The sequence below is a fragment of the Macrobrachium nipponense genome, chromosome 19 (genome assembly GCF_015104395.2).
Source record: "Macrobrachium nipponense isolate FS-2020 chromosome 19, ASM1510439v2, whole genome shotgun sequence".
NCBI classification, from domain to species: Eukaryota; Metazoa; Arthropoda; class Malacostraca; order Decapoda; family Palaemonidae; genus Macrobrachium; species Macrobrachium nipponense.
Window position 1 is genome coordinate 57937634 of NC_061088.1, and position 22486 is coordinate 57960119.

Consider the following 22486-nt stretch of genomic DNA (forward strand, 5'->3'; position numbering starts at 1 on the left):
CTTCCCTTTGATAGGACAAAGCTCCCCCTAGATATTGCAACTCAGCAATTTGGTACTCCAATAAGAAGGATTTCAGAAGGTACATCAGCATCAGAGTTTCGTGCTAGGACCCACCTCCTTAGTGTCTTAACCACTTCCTCACTGTTAGAAGTACCACAAAAAGGCTTCCAGAGTAATCTAGGATGACTTTTGCAGTTGTGGCTAAAAGCCTTATGAGAACATTATGGGAAGCTCTCTATGAATTTTTGGACTAGCACATAAAAGCGCAAAAGGAGGTACTGGAAAACTCCAAGTCATTTCCCAATGTGACTACCCTATAACAGTCGAATGCCTTCTTCCAAGACCTGTTTGAGGAGTCTATTGTGACTCAAATAAAAGAACAAGCACATCAACAAAATTGCACAGTGTATGCTCTACTGGGAAAAGATTTCAGGAAACAAAAAACTAGAAATTTCCCCTTACCAAATCCAAAAAAGGCACGATTTGATCAAAGATCATGTAGGCCTCCATTTACTTCTAATACCTCTCCTCATACGCAGGTAGGTAGTCAGAAGGGACAGTACCCTCAAAAGGGACTAAAACCTGCGCAGCAAAAAGCATATCCTTTTCACAAGGTCCAAAAACCAGTTTATAACCTTAAAAGTGAAATGGAAAGGTTATTTAAAAATATTATCACATACAAATTTTGTAATTACAATTTCATTATTATTATTATTATTATTATTATTATTATTATTATTATTATTATTATTATTATTATTATTAACTGAAAATATCAATAAGCACATTATGTACATGTAGTAGTATGGAGGAGTAATGATAGTTTATATTTGACAACATCTCCAAAAGGTTGTGTGTGAGAGAGAGAGAGAGAGAGAGAGAGAGAGAGAGAGAGAGAGAGAGAGAGAGAGAGAGAGAGAGAGAGAGAGAGAGAGAGGCCAGAGGTGAGTACCTGTTTGTGTTTTTTTGTTCTGTATGTAGGTATGGGTCAATTGTCCTGCTGTATTTTGTAATGTAAAGAGGAAAGTGTGATTGAGGGTGGGTTTGGTAGCCCAGACAGATTAAGTTCATGTTGGGGAGATTTGCTGCTTGCTCTTAAGCTTGTGATCCCGCCACATTATTTTTTGGCACCCGAACAGGGACTGCTGGTGTGGCAGCTGCAGGACGATTGGTCTAGGCTAGTGTGTATGAGTGGTGAGAAAGTTTGGGATGGAAGGATTGAGTGAGGTGGAGAGGCTGAAGGAGGAGTTGTCGAGGCTGGAGAGGGAAGTAAGAGGACAATTGGAAGTGGATAATGAGAGTTTGAGGGTGTAGTGTGAGTAGCTGAAGAGCGAGTTAGAGGAAATGAGAGGAATGCTAAGGAGTGCAAAAGTGGAAATGAAAGAAGAAGTGAAAGGAGCGGAAGAGAGAATGGTTGAGAAAATGGACGAAAAATTCTTAGTGATGGTGAATGCAGTGCAGGAGATGATGAAGGGGTTCATGGGAGAGGGAGCTGTAGGAGGTAGGCCTACTAGGTCTTGTGATAGGCCAGAAGTGGTAAAGACAGTGGGAGAGCGAGTGGATGAAACTACGAGTGACGAAGGTGACTTGGTTGTGATAGGTAAAGGAAAGAAGGGAAACAGACAGGATAAGGATAAACCTGAGGACAAGAATAAGAAGGGGGCTGAGGAAAAGAAGACGACTAAGGGAAAGAAGGCTAGTAAGGATGACGGACAGGATGAGACTAGGACTGAATACATTGGGGAAAGGGCTGAGTGAGATATGGATAACGGTGAGTGGAAACAGGTGGGTAGAAAGAAGGGTGAGAAGAGCATAATCAGGAGCATGGATGTTAGTATGGAAGTTGATTCGCTGTATTCAGACGAGGTTAAGAGGGATCAGAATGTTAGTAGCGAAAGTGAGAGTGAGCGGGAAGTACGAAAGGCTGTATATATGAGAGAGATACCTAGATGTGCACAATACGAGGAATATGGTAATAGGGACATAGGGGATTTTTTTAAGGAATATGAAAGGTATTGTGAGGCAAAGTATGGGGATAACAAGAGAGTCTGGGCAAGAGAGTTGGGTAGCTTTTTGACGGGATTATTGCTGAATATGTATGGGGTAATGATGAGTGTGGGGAATGTGCCTGATGAGTGTGTGAAAGCCAGGATTGTGGAATAGGCGAAGAGGATAAGGAGTAGTGTTAGATATAGGAGAAAACATGGTTTTGATGAGGTAAGAATGAATGTTGGTGAGTTGTTGTCGATGTATGTGTGCAGATTGGAAACATTAGCCAGGAAAAAGTTTGGGGATGAAGGGGTAAATGAGTGTAAAGAGTTAGTGAGGAAGTTGTTGGCGACTGTGCCTGAGAGTGTGTATGAGTTTCTAAATCTGAAACTCAAGGAGAAAATGTGATGGACGAATGAAAGGTTGCCGTGGAACGACATTTTGGAAATAGTAGAGGATTATGAGTTGGATAGGTGTATGAAAGAGAGTAGAAGTGTTAGTGTTAGGACTGAAGTGGCTGATGTTATACCAGAGTTTAAGAGCTATAGGGAGGCAGTTTTGGAAGGGCCAAGGTGAATGGCAGAGCGGGTGGTTAAGGGGGCCGGCCGGCTAATGCCATTTTTTAAGGACAGGACTTTGATATTCATACCACTTAATAAGGTGACTTGGGACATCTCCAAACCGCATATGATTTTCGCCTCTGACCTTCGGTTTTGTGCCGCCAGGGCAATTTATCCCGAAAATAACCATTTTTCAAATTCTATCTCCTCCCTTGATATTTAATATTAAGACCTAGGATTACTACCATATATAGACCTGATGTAGACCTCCAATCAAATGGAGAGTTTTTTTTCTAAAAGTCATTTTTTTGCTAGATATGAATTTTTTAATAGGTAAAAAAAATAAACCCTATAAATCATGTGAAAAAAAATTATAAAAAAAAAGACGAAACAAAAATTGGAAAAAAGGGCTCTATTTGATTATTCTATAATGTCTTTCTGAGTTATATACCAAATTCCAATGTTATAGCTTCAAAACTAAGTGAGAAGATTGATTTTGAAGGTCAATAAGTATAGTTTTGAGATACGTGCATTCAAAGTTTTCCTTCGTATCTCTATAAAGACAATGTTAATAAATAATGATTATTATGAATGTATATTTCTTTTTTGTGTATTAATAAACCAAAACTATTTTATTTATCAAAATTTAATCATAAATGATGATCACTTTGCTCATATATCGTAGCCTGGGGCACTGCTTGAGGCAAGATGGGGCACTCCTTCCTACGCAACTCTCTCTCTCCCCTTCACTAACTCGGCTTATTACAGCAAATTTTCTTCTTCTGTATGTTAGCGAGATGTTTTCCTTGTATTTTCCTCTTTGGCATGATGAAATTCTTGCCGAAACATACATAAACATACATAAAAGCAAGCGAATGTCAGAGGTAAAACTTGAACGTGTAGACTACTTGACGTTTGTGCTCACACTGAACTTGGACTTGGTAGCTGACTGAACTGAAGTCTCCCTTCTCGACTCGGGGAATGTCAACAGATGCCATTTCTCCCAATTTCTTTGACAATAATTATCAAAATTTACGATAATAGAAGAAATATTGATTTTCTTGTACGGATCAATGTTTTAGGCTTATTGAGTTACGTTAACTAATTACCCTGTAACTACGAAAGTAAGAGGAATTTTGACGAAATATTTTGTATACGTATTCTCAATTGCCATATGAAGCTCCATGAATTTTTTCATGACTGCATTTTTCGCCCTATGCCACCATATATAGGGGTTCCTGCCGGGCCTCTTAATAGGAGCATTAGAGCCAGTAACGTACGTATGGTTAGCACTAAGAGAGATCGGAGTGCAAGCGTTGGAAGAGTAGGGCCGGTTAGTCGTCAACGAGAGCAGCAGTGTTACAGATGCGGAAAGCTAGGGCACAGGAAGAATGAATGACGGTGGGCGTTGGGAGCTTGCTTCAGGTGTGGGAAAACAGGGCATTTAGTGAGTGAGTGTAAGAAAGATAGGGATATTAAATGTTACAGGTGTGGGCAAGTAGGGCATATAGCAAGCGGATGTCGAGGTACTTGTGTGACTGAGGTTTGCGGTAATTGCGGGAATAATGGGCATTATGCTAAGATGTGTAAGGAACAGCGGGCAAAATGTGTTGAATGTGGAATGGAAGGTCATGTGGCGAGTAAGTGTAGGCGAAAGAGGATGAGTCAGGTTGGGAGTTCAGGAAACTAGGTACAAAGGGGATTCAGTTGGGTGGGTCCTCTGGTGTGCAGTCAGTAAAAGTGATGCATGTGCGTGAAGGATTGTTGCATGAAAAAGGGTTTGGAGGAAGAGCTCATGAATGTATGAGTGTAAAAGTGAGGTGCAAAGGGGTGTGTTTGGTTGCTTTGATTGATACTGGGTGCAGTGTCAGTGTTCTTTTTGAGAATGTATGTGACAAGTTGCGGAGTGAGTGTGAAATTAGGAAATGTAAAGGGGAGGTACGAGGAATAGGAAATTTAGGTATGCCTGTGGTGGGAATGTTGCGTGAAAATGTAGAAATCGAAGGGGTAGTGATGGATGAAGGTGACTTTCATGTGATCGAGGGAATGAGTGACAAGTATGATATGTTGTTAGGGTACAGGTTCCTGAAGAAGTGTGGGATGGTGGTCCATCCGAGCAGGAATATGATTGAGTTGCATAGGAAGGGGAATGTACATGGAGAGTTGTACTTGGATAGGGATGGAGGGGTAAGCAGTAAAATATGGAAGGGAGTGCCGTTGGTTGCGAAAGAGTGTAAAAGTGCCGCAAGAAGTCGTTAGTGTGAAAGTTTCGTGGCCCGATAGTCTTGGGATTGTCAAAGGTGACAAGTGTGCATATGTGGTTGAGGGTGTGGATGCAAACAAGTTGGTAAGAGCGAGCCTGCATGTGTACGACGGGATTTTGGATATGGAGAATCCTCAGGTTTTTATGGCCTCATTGCTGAGTGTTAGGAAAAAGCGAGTGCGGGGTATACGTGAAGGTGATTGTGTGGGGTTGTTGTATACGTTGGTGGATGTGGACGACAAAAGATACGTTAGGGTGTGGCGGGCGATGACAGGTAGCATGAAAGAAAGTGATGAGTGGAAGTATGATGAGTTGGGAGAAAGAATTGAGGTGGATGAAAATGTTGGTGATGACGAGAGGGAGCGGTTGATGCAGATGTTGTCGGATAGGCGGGGTGCGTTGAGTTGGGGTGACGAGGATTTCAGGGAATTTAAGCTTCCAGAGTTCAAGATAGTTTTGAATGACAATACCCCCATATATCAGCGTCCCCGACACTTTTCTGCGGTTGTTGCCCGAGAGATTGAGGAACAGTGTGAGGAACTTGAGAGAGTGGGAGTGATCGAGAGGAGCGAGAGTGCTTGGAATAGTCCCATAGTCCCAGTACGCAAGACAGATGGGAGTTTGAGGATGTGTGTGGATTACAGGAAGGTGAATGAAGTGACTGTGAAGGAGCGATTCCCGATGAATGTGGTGTCTGATTGTGTGTATAAGATGCATGGGATGAGAGTGTTCACAAAATTGGATTTGGTAAGGGGCTATTACCAGATGTCTCTTGAGGAAGGGAGCAGGCATGTTACGGCTTTTTCGAGTGGTAGCTGCCACTATCAATTCAAGAGGTTAAGTTTTGGATTGGCTAATGCACCTGCTGCCTTCCAGAGGGCAATGAATGTAGTTTTGGCTGGTTTTGATAGAAGGAAGGTGACTGTGTTTATAGATGACGTTTTGATTGCAAGTGAGACTGTTGAGGAGAATGTGGAACTGCTTGAGAAGGTGTTAGAACGGTTGGAAGAGGTTGGAGTGAAAGTGAAGCTGGAGAAGTGTACGTGGTTGGCTGGGGAAGTGGAATTTCTGGGTCATAAGGTGAGTGTGAGTGGTGTAAGGAAGAGTGAAAAGTTTGTGGAAAAAGTAAAGGAGTTTCCACGTCCCCGGACCGTGCGGGAGTTAAAGGGTTTTTTGGGTTTGATTGAGTTCGGGAGGAAGTTTGTTAGGGATTGTTCGGGTATAGGGAAGCCGTTGACTGAATGGACCGGGAAGAAAAATTGTACATACTAAGCTGAGGTGGAATGAGCGAATGGTGGGAGCATTTGAGAGATTGAAAGAGGAGGCTGCTAAGGACGTCACCTTGGCTTTTCCGGACTATAGTGAGGATGCCAGTAAGCTTGAGTTGTATGCTGATGCTAGTAAGTTTAGTATGGGAGGATGCTTGGTGCAGATACAAGAGGTGAATGGGGAGGGACAATTGAGAGTGATTGCGTATGTGAGTAAAGCTTTTAATAAGCAGAGCTGAAGTATTCGGTGGTTGAGAAGGAGCTTGCGGCAATAAGGTTTTTGTATGGGGTAAAATTTGTCATAAGGACAGATCACCGGCCGTTAGTTTATATGATCAAGAAGGAAAGTGTGAATGCTAGGATTGCGAAGACAATTGAGGATTTGAGTTTGTTTGATTTTGGCTTAGAATATGTGCCGGGGAGTAAAAATGTGATTGCTGATACAATGTCTAGGATGCATGGTAAGGACAGTGGTGTTGTGAAAAGTGACTGGGATCCAAATATGGTACCTGAGGGGTTAGTTGTAAAAAAAGAGGTTTGAAGGGAATGACAGTGTGTGTGAATGTTTGCTTTCAGCATTGAAAAACTTCGAAGGTAAGGGTCTGGTTGAAGAGGTACCCGGTAGTGTGAATGAGTTGCGAGTAGTTGATGAGTGATGTGCAGAAGGAAGTGGCATATGCGGAGGAACAAGGTGGGGAAGGAGAAATGTTGCATGAATTGTTGTCAGCAGTAGCTGAGTTGTTTGGAATAAAAGTGTTGTTGTGTTTTGGATGGGGCAGACCGGTTGAGTATCGAGGAAGGGTAAGTACAGGTAATGAACGTGGGGTTTTGATGATTCAGTGCGGGGAACGTGGTTGTAATTGGTTGGTTACAAAAAGGGACTGTGAAGGGGATCTGAGTCAGAATTGTGGAAATGGGGAATTAACTGAGGATGAATGTGATGAGGAGGATTGTGATGTGGATAACCAGGTGGACGCGGTAGTGAATGTGTGCATGCATGGGACTCGAGGGAAAATGGTGACGTTTGTCCAAGTAAATGATAGTGAGTACTGTAGTTTGGTTGACACAGGGGCACAAGTTTCCTTGGTGAGTGGATCAGTGGTGAGTGAACTTGAGAGATGTGATTGGGAAGTGAAAAGGCAGTCTACAAGTGTGAGAATACATGGGTTAGGACAAGGAAGTGTTTTAGTATGGGAAGAGGTACGGTTAAAGGTTAGGTTGGGAGATCTTGAAGTAATGCATAACTTTATAGTTATAGGAGAAAATGATATGCTATCTTGCTTTTTAATAGGGATAGATTTTTTGAGGATCAACGATATAGACGTAGATATAGGAAATGGAATTCTTAGAAAGGGGGCAGACAAGTAGCTAGGATTCAAGATGGTAATGTATTTGCAGCAAACTTTGTCTGTATGATTGATATTGCTAGGAGTGAGAATGATCTGTTGAGTGAGGAAGAGATTGAGGAAATGCAAAATAGGTGCCTGATGATAAGTGTGTTGCGACAATGTGTTTTGGGACGAGTGCGTGTGGAAGACTGGCCATGTGAGTTGGATGTGTATAAGAGGGTTGCTAAACGTTTTGTGGTGTGCAAAAACATAGTGTACTTTTTGCATCAGGAAGGGGTGTAAGACAGGGAAGTATATGTGCTGGTGTTTTCTATTGAGTCAGCTGTGAGTATGTGTTTGTTGGTGCATGATCGGTTTGGGCATATGGGGAAAAATAAGTTGTGGGAATGCATGAGAGAGAGATTGTATGCCCCTGGGTTGAATAAGATTTGTGTGGATGTGGCTGTCACATGTGAAGACTGTCAGAGAGGAAAGTATCAGAGTGTGCATGCAAGTCCACCTGTGTTGCAATTGGAGATGAAAGAGCCGTTTGAAATGCTTGTGACTGATTATGTTACTTTGCCTAGGACTGTGAGAGGACACGTGGGGATGATTGTGATGGTGGATCACATGAGTAAATTTGCCTATGTGGTTCCCATCAAAGATAAGAGGAGTGAAACTGTTGCACGGATGGTAGGTCAAGTGATGTTGCCCATGTGTGTGTGTAAGCCGGCAAAAATGTTGAGTGATAATGGACCTGAGTTTGTGGGATGGGAATTTGAAGAAATGTTGAAGGAATGGGGTATTGTGCATGTGTATTCTACTCCGTATAGGCCCAGTGCGAAAAAAAATGGGTTGGCTGAAAAAAGGGGGGGGGGGGGGGGGGGAACTGTTAGGACGATGACTGAGATTTTGCGAATGATGAGTAAGAACGACAAGGATTGGGATATGTATGTAGGACGTGCAGTTTGGGTATATAACGCCACACTGCAGAAGAGTATAGGTATGTCCTCCTGTATGTGTTGAATTTTGAAAGGCTTGTCAGACCGCGGTTGGGTCTGTCAGATGGTGATCAGGATTTGTGGAAGAAAGCAAGTGAAAGGTTTGAGAGTTTTAAGATTGGGGATAAGGTGTTGAAAGAGGTGGTGGAGATGGGAAGAATGAATGTGAATAAAGTAAGGGAGAAATTTGAAGGGCCTTTTGAGATTTTGGAAGTGGGACCAAGTGGATCGAGTTATGTTTTGGGGAAATTGCGAGTATGTGGGGGAATGGATGAGGTTAGGGCACACCATAACCAGCTATGTAAGTGGAGGGAAGTACCATAGTATGTTCGGGAGAATGCAATGAGTGAGTGGTTGAGGGTGAATAAGTATGAGCCGACTGTCGGTGAACAAATTGGTCTGGGAGATCGACAGTTGGTGCTGGTTGAGTATGGAAGAAAACGGAAGAGTGTGGAGAGAGGAAGTAGAAGGGAAAAGCGTGAACGGCATGGTAAGGGGGTTGGTGGTAGGGTGCAAACGGTTGATAAAGCGTGTGCTACGGATGACTTTGGGGGAATTAATGATACTTGTAGTGTATGTGGGTTTGAGTTGACAGGGACAAATAAGACTTCAGTGAGAAGGAAACTGAGTAGTGAGGAGGTGGTTGATAGGATGATGAAAGTCTGTTTGCAGGAGTTTGACAGAAGTATGGATGAACTGAGTGGTTTGGTGGCCGAAATAGGGGAGATGTTGGAACAAGAGTTAGAACACATCGGTGAAGTAGTGAATGGAATTTGGGAGGATGGCAGTGAGGGAGATAATGGGAGTTTGAAAGAAAGTGGTTTGGAAGAAGTGAATGGCGATGTTACTGAAAGAGTGTATGATGGTCCTCAAACAAGATCCAGGGGGCCTGCATCTGAGCATCCTTGGGTGTTGCAAAAGGCAATTTAGTGTGGATGTTGTGAGTGTAAGGAGATGTTGTCAAATGTAATGGGGAGGTAATATGGAGGAGTAATGATAGTTTATATTTGACAACATCTCCAAAAGGTTGTGTGAGAGAGAGAGAGAGAGAGAGAGAGAGAGAGAGAGAGAGAGAGAGAGAGAGAGAGAGAGGTTGGTGGAAGAATGAATGGGAGTGGTTAAATGGCGGTCGGAAGCATGTCTGTTGTGGCACTCTGTGGTAAATCAGTGGAAGTCTGTTACGAGAGTCGGAAGAAGCAAGGCAGTTAGTGAATTCGCAGAGTTGGTTTGGTAGCATTTGTCCATTGGTTGTTAGTTGATTTTGTGGTATTTGATTGATTTTGGTGTTGTAAGGTTGTTGTGCGTGTGTCTGTCTGGTTTTGGTGAAGTTGAAGAGGGTGGGGGGTGCATTTTCAGTGTCTGTGAGTGGTGGTTGGGGCAGTGTTGGTTTTGGCGGGTTGTTGTGCTTCTGTAAGTCGGGTGGTTGTCGTGTTCTTTCAGGCTGTTGGTGTTCTTCATCTGCAGTTGTTTGTCGGGTTGTTGAGTTGTGGTGGGTTTGTTGGTCTCGGTTGGTGCGTGGTTGGTTATCGGCGGTGGATGTGTCACGGCTAGCCTATAGCCTATCCAGCGGACAGCACAGCCTAGCCTATCTGGAGTCAGAGGTTAGTACCTGTTTGTGTTTTTTGTTCTGAATGTAGGTATGGGTCAATTGTCCTGCTGTATTTTGTAATGTAAAGAGGAAAGTGTGATTGAGGGTGGGTTTGGTAGCCAGACAGATTAAGTTTATGTGGGGGAGATTTGCTGCTCGCTCTTAAGCTTGTGATCCTGCCACAGTAGTAGTACCATAAAAGTTCTTTCATCTCGGTGAGAGAAAAAGTATATATTAGTTTTACCAGACCACTGAGCTGATTAACAGCTTTCCCAGGGCTGGCCCGAAGGATTAGATATTTTACTTCAAACCTCCGGATTGGTAGCCGAGCGCAAAATCCACTCAGACAACGTGGAACTAAAGTGGGAGGGAGAGAGAGACAGTTTATCTCTATATTCTCTCTTAAATATTAATCTATGTAAATACACTTCTAACACTTCCAGCCATAACATAGGGAGAGAGTTACCACTATGTCATACGTATCTTGTGGAGAGAGAAAGGGAGAGAGAGTTATCCTTATTTAAAAGAGTGAAATGGAAAGATTATTGCATTTCTTTAAAATACTATCACAAGAATTTTGTAATCACAGTTATATTATTATTAGTTGAAAATATTAATGAACATATTATACATACATGTACCTACCATAAAAATTCTCTCATCTCAGAAGAGAGAGAGAGAGAGAGAGAGAGAGAGAGAGAGAAGAGAGCGAGAGAGAGGACGAGATGATGAGAGATGTGAAGAGAGGAGAAATTACATGAATGTTAGTCAGCAACAGGCAACTCGCTCCCCTGCCTGTCACATTACTTGACATATTGACAGCTCTGGACCTCAGCTTAGTACCTGGATCTAAAAAGAAGGATGGGGAAAATTGAGATTTCCTTCATCCTTACATAATTGGTAAATTTATAAACTAAAATCTTAATAATACACTATAGTATTTTCTTTAATGAATTGATATGATTGCTGTTGACTTTAATATTAATATATGAAAAAAAATAAATCATTAATTTATCATGCATAAAACATAGTACATCTCTGAATGAGAGAGAGAGAGAGAGAGAGAGAGAGAGAGAGAGAGAGAGAGAGAAGAGAGAGGAGATTGAGAGAGAGAGAAAGAATTATTATTTTTATTATGTGACATCATTTGATCTTATTAAACTTACTAATACTGTATTAATCAATATTAGTATTTGAAAATTAGTAAATAATAAATGTATTTAGTCATGAAAATAACATCAAAATACACTATTTAGTAAATTTTTACTATCGGAAAAACATGTGAATAGGCTAATTTCCTGCAAATAATGGGTAGATATGGTCCAAAGCAAAATCCTATGTGCTACGTACCCTACTATCAACTTGTGCACTGTCAAATGAATTTGCATCGTAGACAATGGAGACGTTCTATGAGGAGATTCCCCTGTGATGACATAAGTTCAATACGCTACTCAAGAGATATGTCCTATGATGATAGGACACCAATGCCCCTCCCCCTATTCTTGAATAAGGAACCACCAATCCAAAACTCTTGAAGGACAGGAAAATCATCCTCTTGTAAAAGTCATGAACCAAAAGATTATGTTCCATGATATTGAAGAGCAAGGCTACGAACTCAACTACTTAGGCTTGGCTAAGTAAGTCGCCAAACCTAATCCCACTAAGTTCTTGAAAAACAGGAAATACTGCCTCATCCTTCTTTAGCCAAGAAAATCTAGAGGTGTTCTGGAAGCCTTTCTTGGTCTAGACTCTAGTACTTAACCAAACCTAACCCGTTGATCTGCAGATATAATTTGCTTTGTATATTTTCATATTCTAGAGTAAATTTAGCAAGATTATGTCTTTTTAGTAAAAACCAAATGGGAAATTTGATGAACAAAATCTAATGAAAACTGTATCTTAACTTTTCTTGCTAATTGTACAAGATACAAGAATTCCTTTCTATGACAACATCATACTGTTGGCTCACAAGAAGCCTATGAAAGACAAGCATTCCTGAATTACTTTTAAGGCGATTGTCTAACAACTTCTAGTGAATTGCCTACACCCTGTAAACAACACTGATGTAAAAGCTTGTCCTAACTTAAAATACAAGATTATTTTTCAGGGCAAAATCATACCGGGAACTAGTAAGTAAAGTTACCTATCTGTTAGCCTAGAAGAATGATGAAACATTAAAAAATTATTTTAAGGCAAAAAAAAGTTTGCGAGAATTTATAAGCAGAAAACACACCAGTTGAGAATTTAAAATAAAGGCAAAACGATTTAACGAAGCTTACAGTTAATGGAAACTGGTAAATACAAAACATCAGGCAAAGTTTAGTATAATGGAAGGCATAACACAAGAATTACTTTAGGGCTGAATTACTTATGTCGGCTCTTAAGAGTAAACAACAGATTGGTTGCAGAATCAACTCAACAATTTCAAAAACAAGAAAAAACTCATCCTGGGATTCCACTGTGGGTTACTAAATATGCATTCTAGTGGGAATGCACACCACTGAAATCCAGTTAAATACCCAGAAAATAATGAAAAGCTATCACCATCATCGGTGTTTACCAGTCCAACAGTTACGGCAGGAACAAACTGAGCTTTCTGCATACAGCCGTTCCTATTCTCCTGCTAGTAGGCAGAACTGTCACCTACACAGTTTGAAGTGTTACCCACGAATTTTTAATTCAAGCTGCTGCAATATGCTTATAGCTATAGAATTCAAGCTGCTGTGATAGGCTTATAGCTACTATGTAATTACGTGGTGGGTTGCCTATACAAAACAACATATACTACTTGTATTGCTAACTGCTTTATTTTTCGAACAGAATATGATAAAATAATACAACAGTTATGGACAAATAATGATATATTACCTCTCTCCAGTGCTGTAGGTCTTTCAGTAAGCGAGATTTAATGTGTTCATCATAAAGGAATTGTGAAAAAACATGGAATTTCTTCCGTAGAAACTGATATGTGAAGTTGACCTGAAAAGAAGTATAAAGTTTTTATATACTTTACTTCACAGATATACTAGCCATTCTTTTAATAGTCTACAATTTTAGCACACATGGATGAAAAGACTTAACACAGCAAATAATTACTGTTATGAACTGAGCATACAGTAAGTAGTGTTAGTTTTAATCTCTAATAAATGAAATTTGTTTCAAAACACAGAGAACTAGTACGAAAGGATAAAACACTGGGAACTAGTATAAAATATAAAACATTCCGTCACACAAGGAAGATGATGAAAGAACAATGCCACTCTCTAATTGGTTGACATCCACATGTATAACAATATTATACCTACATTGGTTGTCTCAACATCTTGAGAGTTTGGTATGATCTGACCACGACACTGGTAAACTGACCAAAGGCAAAAGGGCTGTCTGTAAATATTACAGAAGGTATGGTAAGCAACAGGATCAATGTAACCACCTAGAGATCCAGTAGAATACACTGGGAAGCAGTCTAAAGTACTGTAAATGAAACAGTGTATCTTTTCTGTGGAATGTCTAACCTTTACTGAAGTACTAACAGGTTCATCAAATTTAATCTTAATGGAGACAAAGCCACAATTATACATAAAAGCTTTTTATTTAAAAATAACACTATACAGAGAGCTTATGACATGGAGAAGAAATGATAATAACGAAGTACAAACAAAAGGCAGGCAAACTTTACAAAACAAAATTGACCAGGTGGTTTTAAGTGCATTATATTGTGCCAGGAGGGGAAAAAATGAATACAGGCAGTCCCTGGGTTACGACGGGCGTTCCGTTCTTGAGACGTGTTGTAACCCGAAAATTGCTGTAAGCCGGAACATCGTCAAAAATCCTAAGAAAACCTTACTTTTAATGCTATGGGTGCATTAAAAACTATGTAAACTGCATTCTTATTCAATTTTCATTAAAAAAAACCTTCAAATATTGATTATTTTGCATTTTTGGTGTCATATTTCTTGTGCCAGATCAGCGTTGTAGGTGTTGTAACCCTGGAACATGCGTCGTAACCCTGGAAATAATTTCTGAAGAATATAATTGAAAAGCGCCTTAACCTCGGAATGTCGTAAGCCGAACCCGTCGTAACTCGGGGACTGCCTGTATACATTTCTGCACTGGTTTCTTTAAAATATACTGTAAATTTAAGAGAAAATTACTTTGACATAGTAGAACAGTAGCATTTCTAAAGGGAAACTCATTGTCTATTTCATGTTCTGCTGTGAACTGAATAGAGGGGAAAATTCTAGTAATATAATTAAGTACCTTTAAAAATAAAGAAAATATCAACATATCTAACCCAAAAAATGAGTTTCAAAGAACATTCACAGCTACCAAGAATTTCAGTTTCCACAAAAGAGAATACATCGTAGTACACATGGAAAACAATGCCCTTGTGAATCACAGTTTCAAACTCAACCATCACATAAATATGGTAGAATCAAAGGTTACTTTTGGAAGCAAAGATGTTGGTGTACAAGGATTTGTGGAAGGTGTGGCTATAAAAAGTGGATAGTCCATCAAGGGTAAGAAATCCTTTATGCAGAAAATAAATTAAAGTTTTCAAGAATTAGTATTATAATGGTATTGGTCTTTACCACACACCTGATGCTGTGGATGCTTCTTTTTCTCCCATTCTGGTAACTCAGCAACTTCCAGTAACCTATGCTGCTAGTGCTCATGCTGTTGATGGCCACCTTCAGCATAATCACATTTCTGGGATCGACTTGTGTTGGCCAGTGAAATGTCCCTATAGCGCTCATTTCTAGGTATAAATAAATGCTAAATATACCAGAGAAAAAAGCCATATGGAATGCTAAAGTTACTACCTCCAGCTCGCTCACCCTCATAGGGTGTCGGTATAACACAGGGGTGAGTGGAAACCACTATCACAGATGCTTTGCCAATTAGAAGTCTCCTCTCTCAAAATCCCCCTCTAGAGAGGTGCCGTTACAACGTCTACCTTCCGCTCGCTACTACTACCTCTGCCAAAAACCCTCATTCCTGAATTAGCACTCTTTGTGTCTGCACGCGCCGTTTTCGCTGTTTCCAGGAAGTGTTTTTGCGAAGCATCATGTCTTCCCTTCACCAAGAAGCTTCTTCATCTAAGTTGAGTATTCCATTTATTGTTTTTTAAGCACGATGGGGCAACGATGCATCCATTATTTTGCCCTTATCTTAAGACTCTTGTTCATGGGAGCCGGGCATGACGCTCTTCCGAGTCAGCCATTTTGGGTGCATGGTTGGCCGCGTGCGCGGTTATATCAGAATTTTATTTCGCTGTGTAATTTTGTTCACCGTTTAGCACTTCACTGTATAGGCTACTGTTTTCATATATTTTACCGTTTCGCTCCTGACAAATACTGAGAGCATTGTTTATTACGGTTTGATCCTTACGTTATTAGCCTATTATAGGGCCTTTTTCGTTATCATCAGTCTCTCATGAGCGAGTTGGTCCCTTACGTGCGTACGGTGATATGCTTCATACTACATTATGTGTGAGTATTGTGGTTTAGGCGTCCTAGGCTAGCCTAGCGGTACGCCAGTTTAGTTTTAAGAGGTGAAGATTCCTCATTCATTCGCGGTGCTCATGCATGTATATTTCTAGTTTAGTTTTTTATTATAATCTTGTATTGCTATATTTGATGAGGTTGGGAGATCTTCACGATGACCTACCCTAGTCTATCAGACCAGACCTAGGCTAGGTTTTGGAGGGTGGGCTAGGCGGGTTGAGTATATCCCACCACCCTTAGTGGCTCCTAGTACCGCCAACCCGACCAGGCAGATATGTTTGCTTGGAGGGTGGCCCAGGAATAGCGAGTTCCTCTCTTGTTACGTATGTAGGGGCTAGGCCCATCTTACCTGACTAGATCGGTAGATTCGATTTTGGAGGGTTGAGTTAGGTTCTAGGTGTCCTCTTTGTGACGTCCTTATAGGAGCCATCTTAGTCTACCTGACCAGATCTGTACTGATTTCGGAGGGTTAGGCTGGGGTCTTTGCTGGATGCGGTTTTCTCTCCCCCCCCCCCCCCCCCCCCCTTTTCGTCAGTACTTCCAATCATTCCTCATCAATTATTTTATGAATTAATTTTGTTGAGTGTAGCCTGGGCCATTGCCCCCTTTAGGGTGTCAGTTGGCCTACCGTCTTCTGCCCCCTTTAGTAGTAGGCTAGTTAACGGCTTCTTGAGAAGTGGTATTCACTGATCGGTTGCTGTGGCCAGGCGATCACGACTCGTCCACTCTCCTCCAGACACGGGCCCCCGCCAACCCCGGACTCGTTCCGGCACTGCTTTGTTAGCTCGCTGCCCAAGCAATCCTACCGATGAACAACAGCTAGAGCGTAGAGCACGGTCCTGGGGATTAGTTGGAGGAGATTGGGGGATTATTAGATTATGTAATCTCTGTTGGTATGTCTCCGGGCCTGTGTTTATTCCGGCGAGGTGTGGTCTACCATCACATCCGCCAGGAGGCTATACGCCTGAGTTTACGTACCGATGTTCCGCCGCTCTGTTTTCCGTACTTCTCTAGTGTTTTCGCTGCTTCCCCACTCCAGTGGAGGCGGAACTAGGCTTAGAGATGCGTTTCTAATTGACTTGGAACTGCTACTCTTCTCCGGTGCAATCAGATTCAGGCTTAGGTTTTACCTATTTTCCCTGTTCTGCTCGTATCAGGCCAACCTCGCTGGTTATAACTTTTGTGATAACGAGATTATGGATTCCGGAGCAGGCGGAGACATTCAGAGATCAATGTTAAGAAAATTTATTATGTAGCTTCTGTTGGTATGTCTCCGGGCCTGTGTTTATTCTGGCGAAGTGTGGTCTACCATCACATGCGCCATGATGTATATACCGGAGTTCTACATACCGTTGTTCCCGCCGCTCTGTTTTCCGTATTCTATGTCATCGCTGCTACCCACTCTGGTGGGGGCGGAACTAGGCTTAGAGAATTTGCTTCCAATTGGTTGGGAATTGCTACTCTACTCCGGTGCGATCAGACTCAGGCTTAGGTTTTGCCTTGTTTCCCTGTTCTGCTTGTATCAGGCCAACTCCGCCGGTTATAGCTTTGGCGATACCCAGAGTATGGATTCCGGAGCAGGCGGAGACATCCAGAGCTTTATTAATAAGAAGTAAGTTGAAGATTATAGTTGATGTTACCTTTAGCTAGTTAAGTAACTAGTTTAAGTGTACACATACCGCCGGAAATAACTCCGGCGGCATTATTTGACAATCACTCATGTATCTTTCCAACTTACAGATGGTGTGTTGCCAGGAGGTGGGGTGCCCAGCCGTCCTTTATATGCCGTATGGGCATGAGGTCTGCCAGTCTCATGCCAGCTGCGCCATCCAACTGGAGGGACTCTTGGTCTGGCACCCAGAAGCCTGCGTGGTGTGTTACGGCCTCGTTAGGAACGTGACAGATGAGTCGGTAGGTAGCATCATCGCCTCACTATCACTGAATTCTATGTTACACATATCGATTGCGCATAAGTCAAACTAGATAACAAGGAAAAGTCCCCAACACTGGGGAACCTGATTTGATTATCTCTTACTGGTGGATCTGATGGTCAAGGCCTCCTCGCTGACAACCCTTAAGGCCTGGGAAGGGGGGTTTGGGAGGAATGTCGGATCTGGCCAACCCTACGTGCTGTCAGAGGAGATGTGTTTCCTCCTCTACCCGAACGCTAAGGTTTCGGCAGCAGTAGCGGCGGAAGTAGCGGCTCCCATTGTAGAGCGGATCCGCCAAGAGACCCAAGCCCCTCCGGAGGACCAAGAGGGCTTGTGCGATGATATGATGGAGGAGGTGGCGGCCATCAGCCTGCATCGAGAGCCCATGGCCATCGAGGACCAGGAGAAAGGTAGGGAGGTAAGTGAGGCAGGTAATCGTGGGGCTAACGTTCTCTCCTTCAGTCCAACTCCTCCTCCTTCTTCTTCTTCCTTTCAGGGCTTCTCTGGGAAGTCCACGACCTTTGGGAATAGGCCGGGCTCATAATCCCCAAGGTGAAAACCTTGAAGACGAAGTCTCTGCTGAAGGCGGTTAGACCAGCCAAGCCTTCTCCGGCAGGCTCTGCCAAGTCGTCATTGGCCCCCAAGCCTTCGACTTCCTCGGCCAAAGCTACTCCCCCACCCAAGGGGTCGAGAGCTAAGACTTCTAAAGCCAGAATGACGGAGTCCGGCTTCGACCAGGTGGCTTTCGCCACTCTTCTCATGCAGAAGATGAGCGAAGTAGTGGACTCAAGACTTCAATCGATGTCCACTCAACTCGCCTCGGGTCTAGAGACATCCGGATAGTCCATCCTGTCTCTGGCCCAAAGATTGCAAACCCAGGAGGAATTGGTGGCCGAATTTATCCAGTCCGGAAGCACACCGCAGTCCTTTGCGGTGCCGGACGCATCCAAGCTCCCACCATTTGAGAATAGCAACCCATGGCGGTTGGCTTTACATGCTCCGTTTTCAGAGGGCAGGCTTACAATTGAGGGTTGCAGAACCTGACCCATGGAAGACTATGAGTTCTTCCCGCCGGGCCTACAATTCCCCTTCCTGGGCTACGCTAGGCTAGCCGAGGAAGCGTTGGTCAGGGTAGACAAGGTCCCGAAAGAGACAGTGATCTACCCTAGAGATCAGGCTCAGTCGGCATGGGTCCGTACCCTTACGGAATGGGAGTGCGTCAACACCAAGTTGACGCTTCACAAAGGTTGCTATACAGGTAGTGCTCGAGTTACGATAATCCGTTTTACGATAATCCGATGTTACGATGGGGTTAGCAATTAATACTAAAAAAAAAAAAAAAAAAAAAAAAAAAAAAAAAAAAAAAAAAAAAAAAAAAAAAAAAAAAAAAAAAAAAAAAAAAAAAAAAAAAAAAAAAAAGTTGAAAATGCGTATTTTTAAATTTCGCGCACAGCGAGCGCTGGCAGCAGCGTACTACGCTGTACGATATGTTGGCCCAAGAGCGAGAGGCTGGCGTAGGTACAGCAGCAATGAGTTCCCTCACTTGCGCTCGTTTTGAACCAAGTAACATTAGGTCAGTGTTCGTTTGTGATTTTTGAGAGTTTTTTTCAAGTACCGAAAATTAAAACAAAAAAACTATGTCTGCCAAACAACCAAATAGGTGTCCTGCTGGTAGTGCAAAAAAGAAGAGGCAATCCATCACTTTGGAGCAGAAACTGAAAATAATAAACCAGCGTGAAGCGGGAAAGGCAGTCATGGTTATCGCACGTGACGAACGTTTATCGCAATCGACGGTATCCACCATCCTCAAGGACAAGAAACGCGTAATGGATGCTGTAAAGGCATCTGCTTCAGTTCATTCAACGGTTATATCAAAGAAGAGGATAGAGCCTTTGGAAGAAATGGAGCAGTTACTGGTCACGTGAATGGAGGATCAAATACAAAAGCGTATGCCGCTCACCCTCTTAACCATTCAGACAAAGGCGCGCATGCTTTTTGAAGAACTGAAGAAGAATTATGATGATAACCACAACAAAAGTTTTGCAGCAAGTGCTGGATGGTTTCGTCGTTTCAAGAACCGCCATAATTTTCACAGTGTGAAAATTAGCGGTGAAGCAGCAAGCGCTGATGCCGACGGAGCCGCTAAATTTAAGGATGTTTTACACAAGATCGTCGTTAATGAAGGCTACTTGCCAGAGCAAATCTTTAATGTTGACAAAACCGGACTTTATTGGAAACGTATGCCACAACGGTCCTACATCCACAAAGAAGCAACGGCGATGCCCGGGTTTAAGGCATACAAGGATCGATTGACTCTTCTGCTTGGGGGAAATGTGGCTGGGTATAAACTTAAGCCCTTTATGATTTATCACTCAGAAAATCCAAGGGCTTTAAAAAACATCGACAAGCATACACTTCCTGTGCATTACCGTCATAATAAAAAAGCTTGGATGACTGCAATATTGTTCGAGGACTGGTTCGTTCATTGCTTCATTCCGGAAGTGAAAGATCATTGTAGGAAAAATAACATCCCCTTCAAAATTCTTCTGATTCTCGACAATGCTCCTGGCCACCCTCAGCACATCGGAGATATTAACGAGAATGTAAAAGTTGTGTTTCTGCCACCAAACACAACTTCTCTCATACAACCCATGGATCAGGGTGCTGTGGCTACATTCAAGGCGTATTATCTTCGGAACACGTTTGTGCAGGCTGTTCAGGCTACGGATAACGAGGAGAAAGATCTCAGAACTTTCTGGAAAGAATTTAGTGTTCTTAACTCCATTATGAACATTGGAAGGGCGTGGAAGGAGGTAAAGAAAGAGTGTATGAATGGATCTGGAAAAATCTGCTGAAAGTGTATGTGAACTCGTTTAAAGGTTTCGATCAGAATGAAGAAGAAGTGGAAATCAATAAAAAGATCTTGATACTTGGGAAAAGTTTAGATTTAGAAATTGACGAAGAAGATATCCAAGAACTTATAGATGTGCAAGATGTAGAGCTAACGGCAGAGGATTTAATTGCACTTACAGAAGAGAAAAAAAAGCAGAAGAGAAGAAGAAATAAAAGAGCTGGAGTGAACGTTTACGACTAAAAAACTGGCAGAGGCGTTTGCTTTATTTGATCAAGGACTGAAACTTTTAAGTGAAATGGATGGGTACGAGGAACGGTTTGCCAAAGTTCAGAGGGCTCATCAAGACAGTGTTGCATGTTACCGATTAATTTATGAAGAACGAAAAAAACGCACTGTGCAACCTACAATGGATTTTTTCTTCAAGAGAACGACTCCAGTGCATTCAGCTTCCCCCAGCCCTACCCCCTCACTTGAGACTCGATCCTGTACGTCTCGGAACAGTTGTTTCCTCGAGACACCTGAACTAACAGAAGAAGAAATTCTATCTGAGGAAGAGCGAATTGATGATCCTGCTGCTTTATCATCATCCTCCTCTTCCAATCTTTAGTTATAGTAGCCATGAACAGCCTGACACCGATCACGTATGCCGACAACGGACCGAATCTTGGTGAGTACCCTTTACGCTACAGTCTGATCCTTGTTCTTATTATTAAATTTCTTTTTATACTTAATTATCATAAGTCAATCTGCGTTGAAACACCCGAATTAGCTGATATTAATAATTACTATACCATATATGTATGGGTATACTGTGTAGTGTAGGCTAATCTTCCATATATGTGTATATAGCCTAGCCTATATGGTACTGATTAACTTAGTGTAGGCTAGGCTATATCCGAGATACGATTTTCTCAACTTACGATGGGTTTTTCGGAACCTAACCCCATCGTAAGTAGGAGAATACCTGTACCATGTTTGTAGCACCGGATAACATCCCGACACCTTGCACATCAAAGATCGCAGAATTGACACTGCAAGCTGGAATGGAGGATAAACCCATGCCTCAGCTAAAAGAGAGAGGCTACCTCTTTGCTCTTTCCCGGAGATCTGGAGTGTTGGGTTGGCACTCCAGCAACGTTCACAGTGGGCAAACTCGACCCGGAGTGTGCCTCCACACAATTCAGTGAACGTTTGCCTAGAATTCCGGATCCCATGATAAAGGCGGAATTCGAAGCAAGATGTAGGCTGAGCAGGTTAATTAACTCAGTCACCACTGCAGAGTTGACAGCTTCTGTCTTTGCAGAGGAGCCTCTATTCCGGGTCCTGACGAAGTCGCTGCTGCAGGCTTATCAATCGGACCTGTATGATTTCATAGTGGCTAGACAAGCCTGCAGGAAGCATGTCTTTGCTAATGCCTCCATCAGGCATGAGCCTAACAAGCTCATAAAGGCATCGATCTGGGGGGCCAACCTCTTTCCTGAGGACGTGGTTAACAGCGTCCTCAGCGAGGCGGCTAGGGCTAACCAGAACCTTCGTGTCTGCTGGAGACTTCCCTTCAAAAGGAAGTTCAAGACCCCCGGACCACAAGCCAAAAGTAGGAAGAGGCCTAGGAAGTATCAGCCTTTCCAGACCTCTCAGCCTCAAGCAGTGGTACAGGCAGTTCCTCTCTCCCAAATGAGTAAGCCTTCGACATCTAAGGCACAACCACAACAGCAGTTTGTTCTCCTGCAGAGTCAACCAACTCAACAGCCCTCGAGTTCGGCTGCCCTTGTGACTTCCCCAGCCTTCAACGCCTCCTTTGAAACACGGGGCGTTTTGAGGCTATAATAGGCACGCAAGGGGTAGCAGAGTAAGAGGTGCTTACCGGCAGAGAGCTGGCTCTAGAGTTCTCTGAAGAGACAGAGGCTTCAGAGGAGGCAGAGGAAGTAAGACCTCAACCAGTCAATGAGTTTCTGCAGGTAGGCAGGAGACTGTACCTCTCCCGGGACCATTGGACCTTCAGTACGTGGGCCCACAGTATTGTATCGAAAGGTCTGGGGTGGAGATGAAAAAAAGGGCCTCCTCCACAGGTCAGTTTCCATCAGATTCCAACGACAGACCTTCTAGACTATGCCCAAAGATCTTCTTCAAAAGAAGGCAATAAAGAAAGTCAGTCACCTGAAATTTCAAGGACGTTTGTTCAGTGTACCGAAGGACT

General features: G+C 42.7%; 1 protein-coding gene across 3 annotated transcripts in view; it reads right to left on the reverse strand.

Moving 5' to 3' along the window:
* Positions 1-22486, reverse strand: part of LOC135217351 (WASH complex subunit 4-like) — a 953363-nt gene that overhangs the window by 165061 nt on the left and 765816 nt on the right. For all 3 annotated transcript variants that reach the window (XM_064253202.1, XM_064253195.1, XM_064253186.1), the window contains one exon: positions 12866-12976. In XM_064253202.1, coding sequence (XP_064109272.1) covers positions 12866-12976 — 111 coding nt within the window. The remainder of the gene's footprint in view (positions 1-12865; positions 12977-22486) is intronic.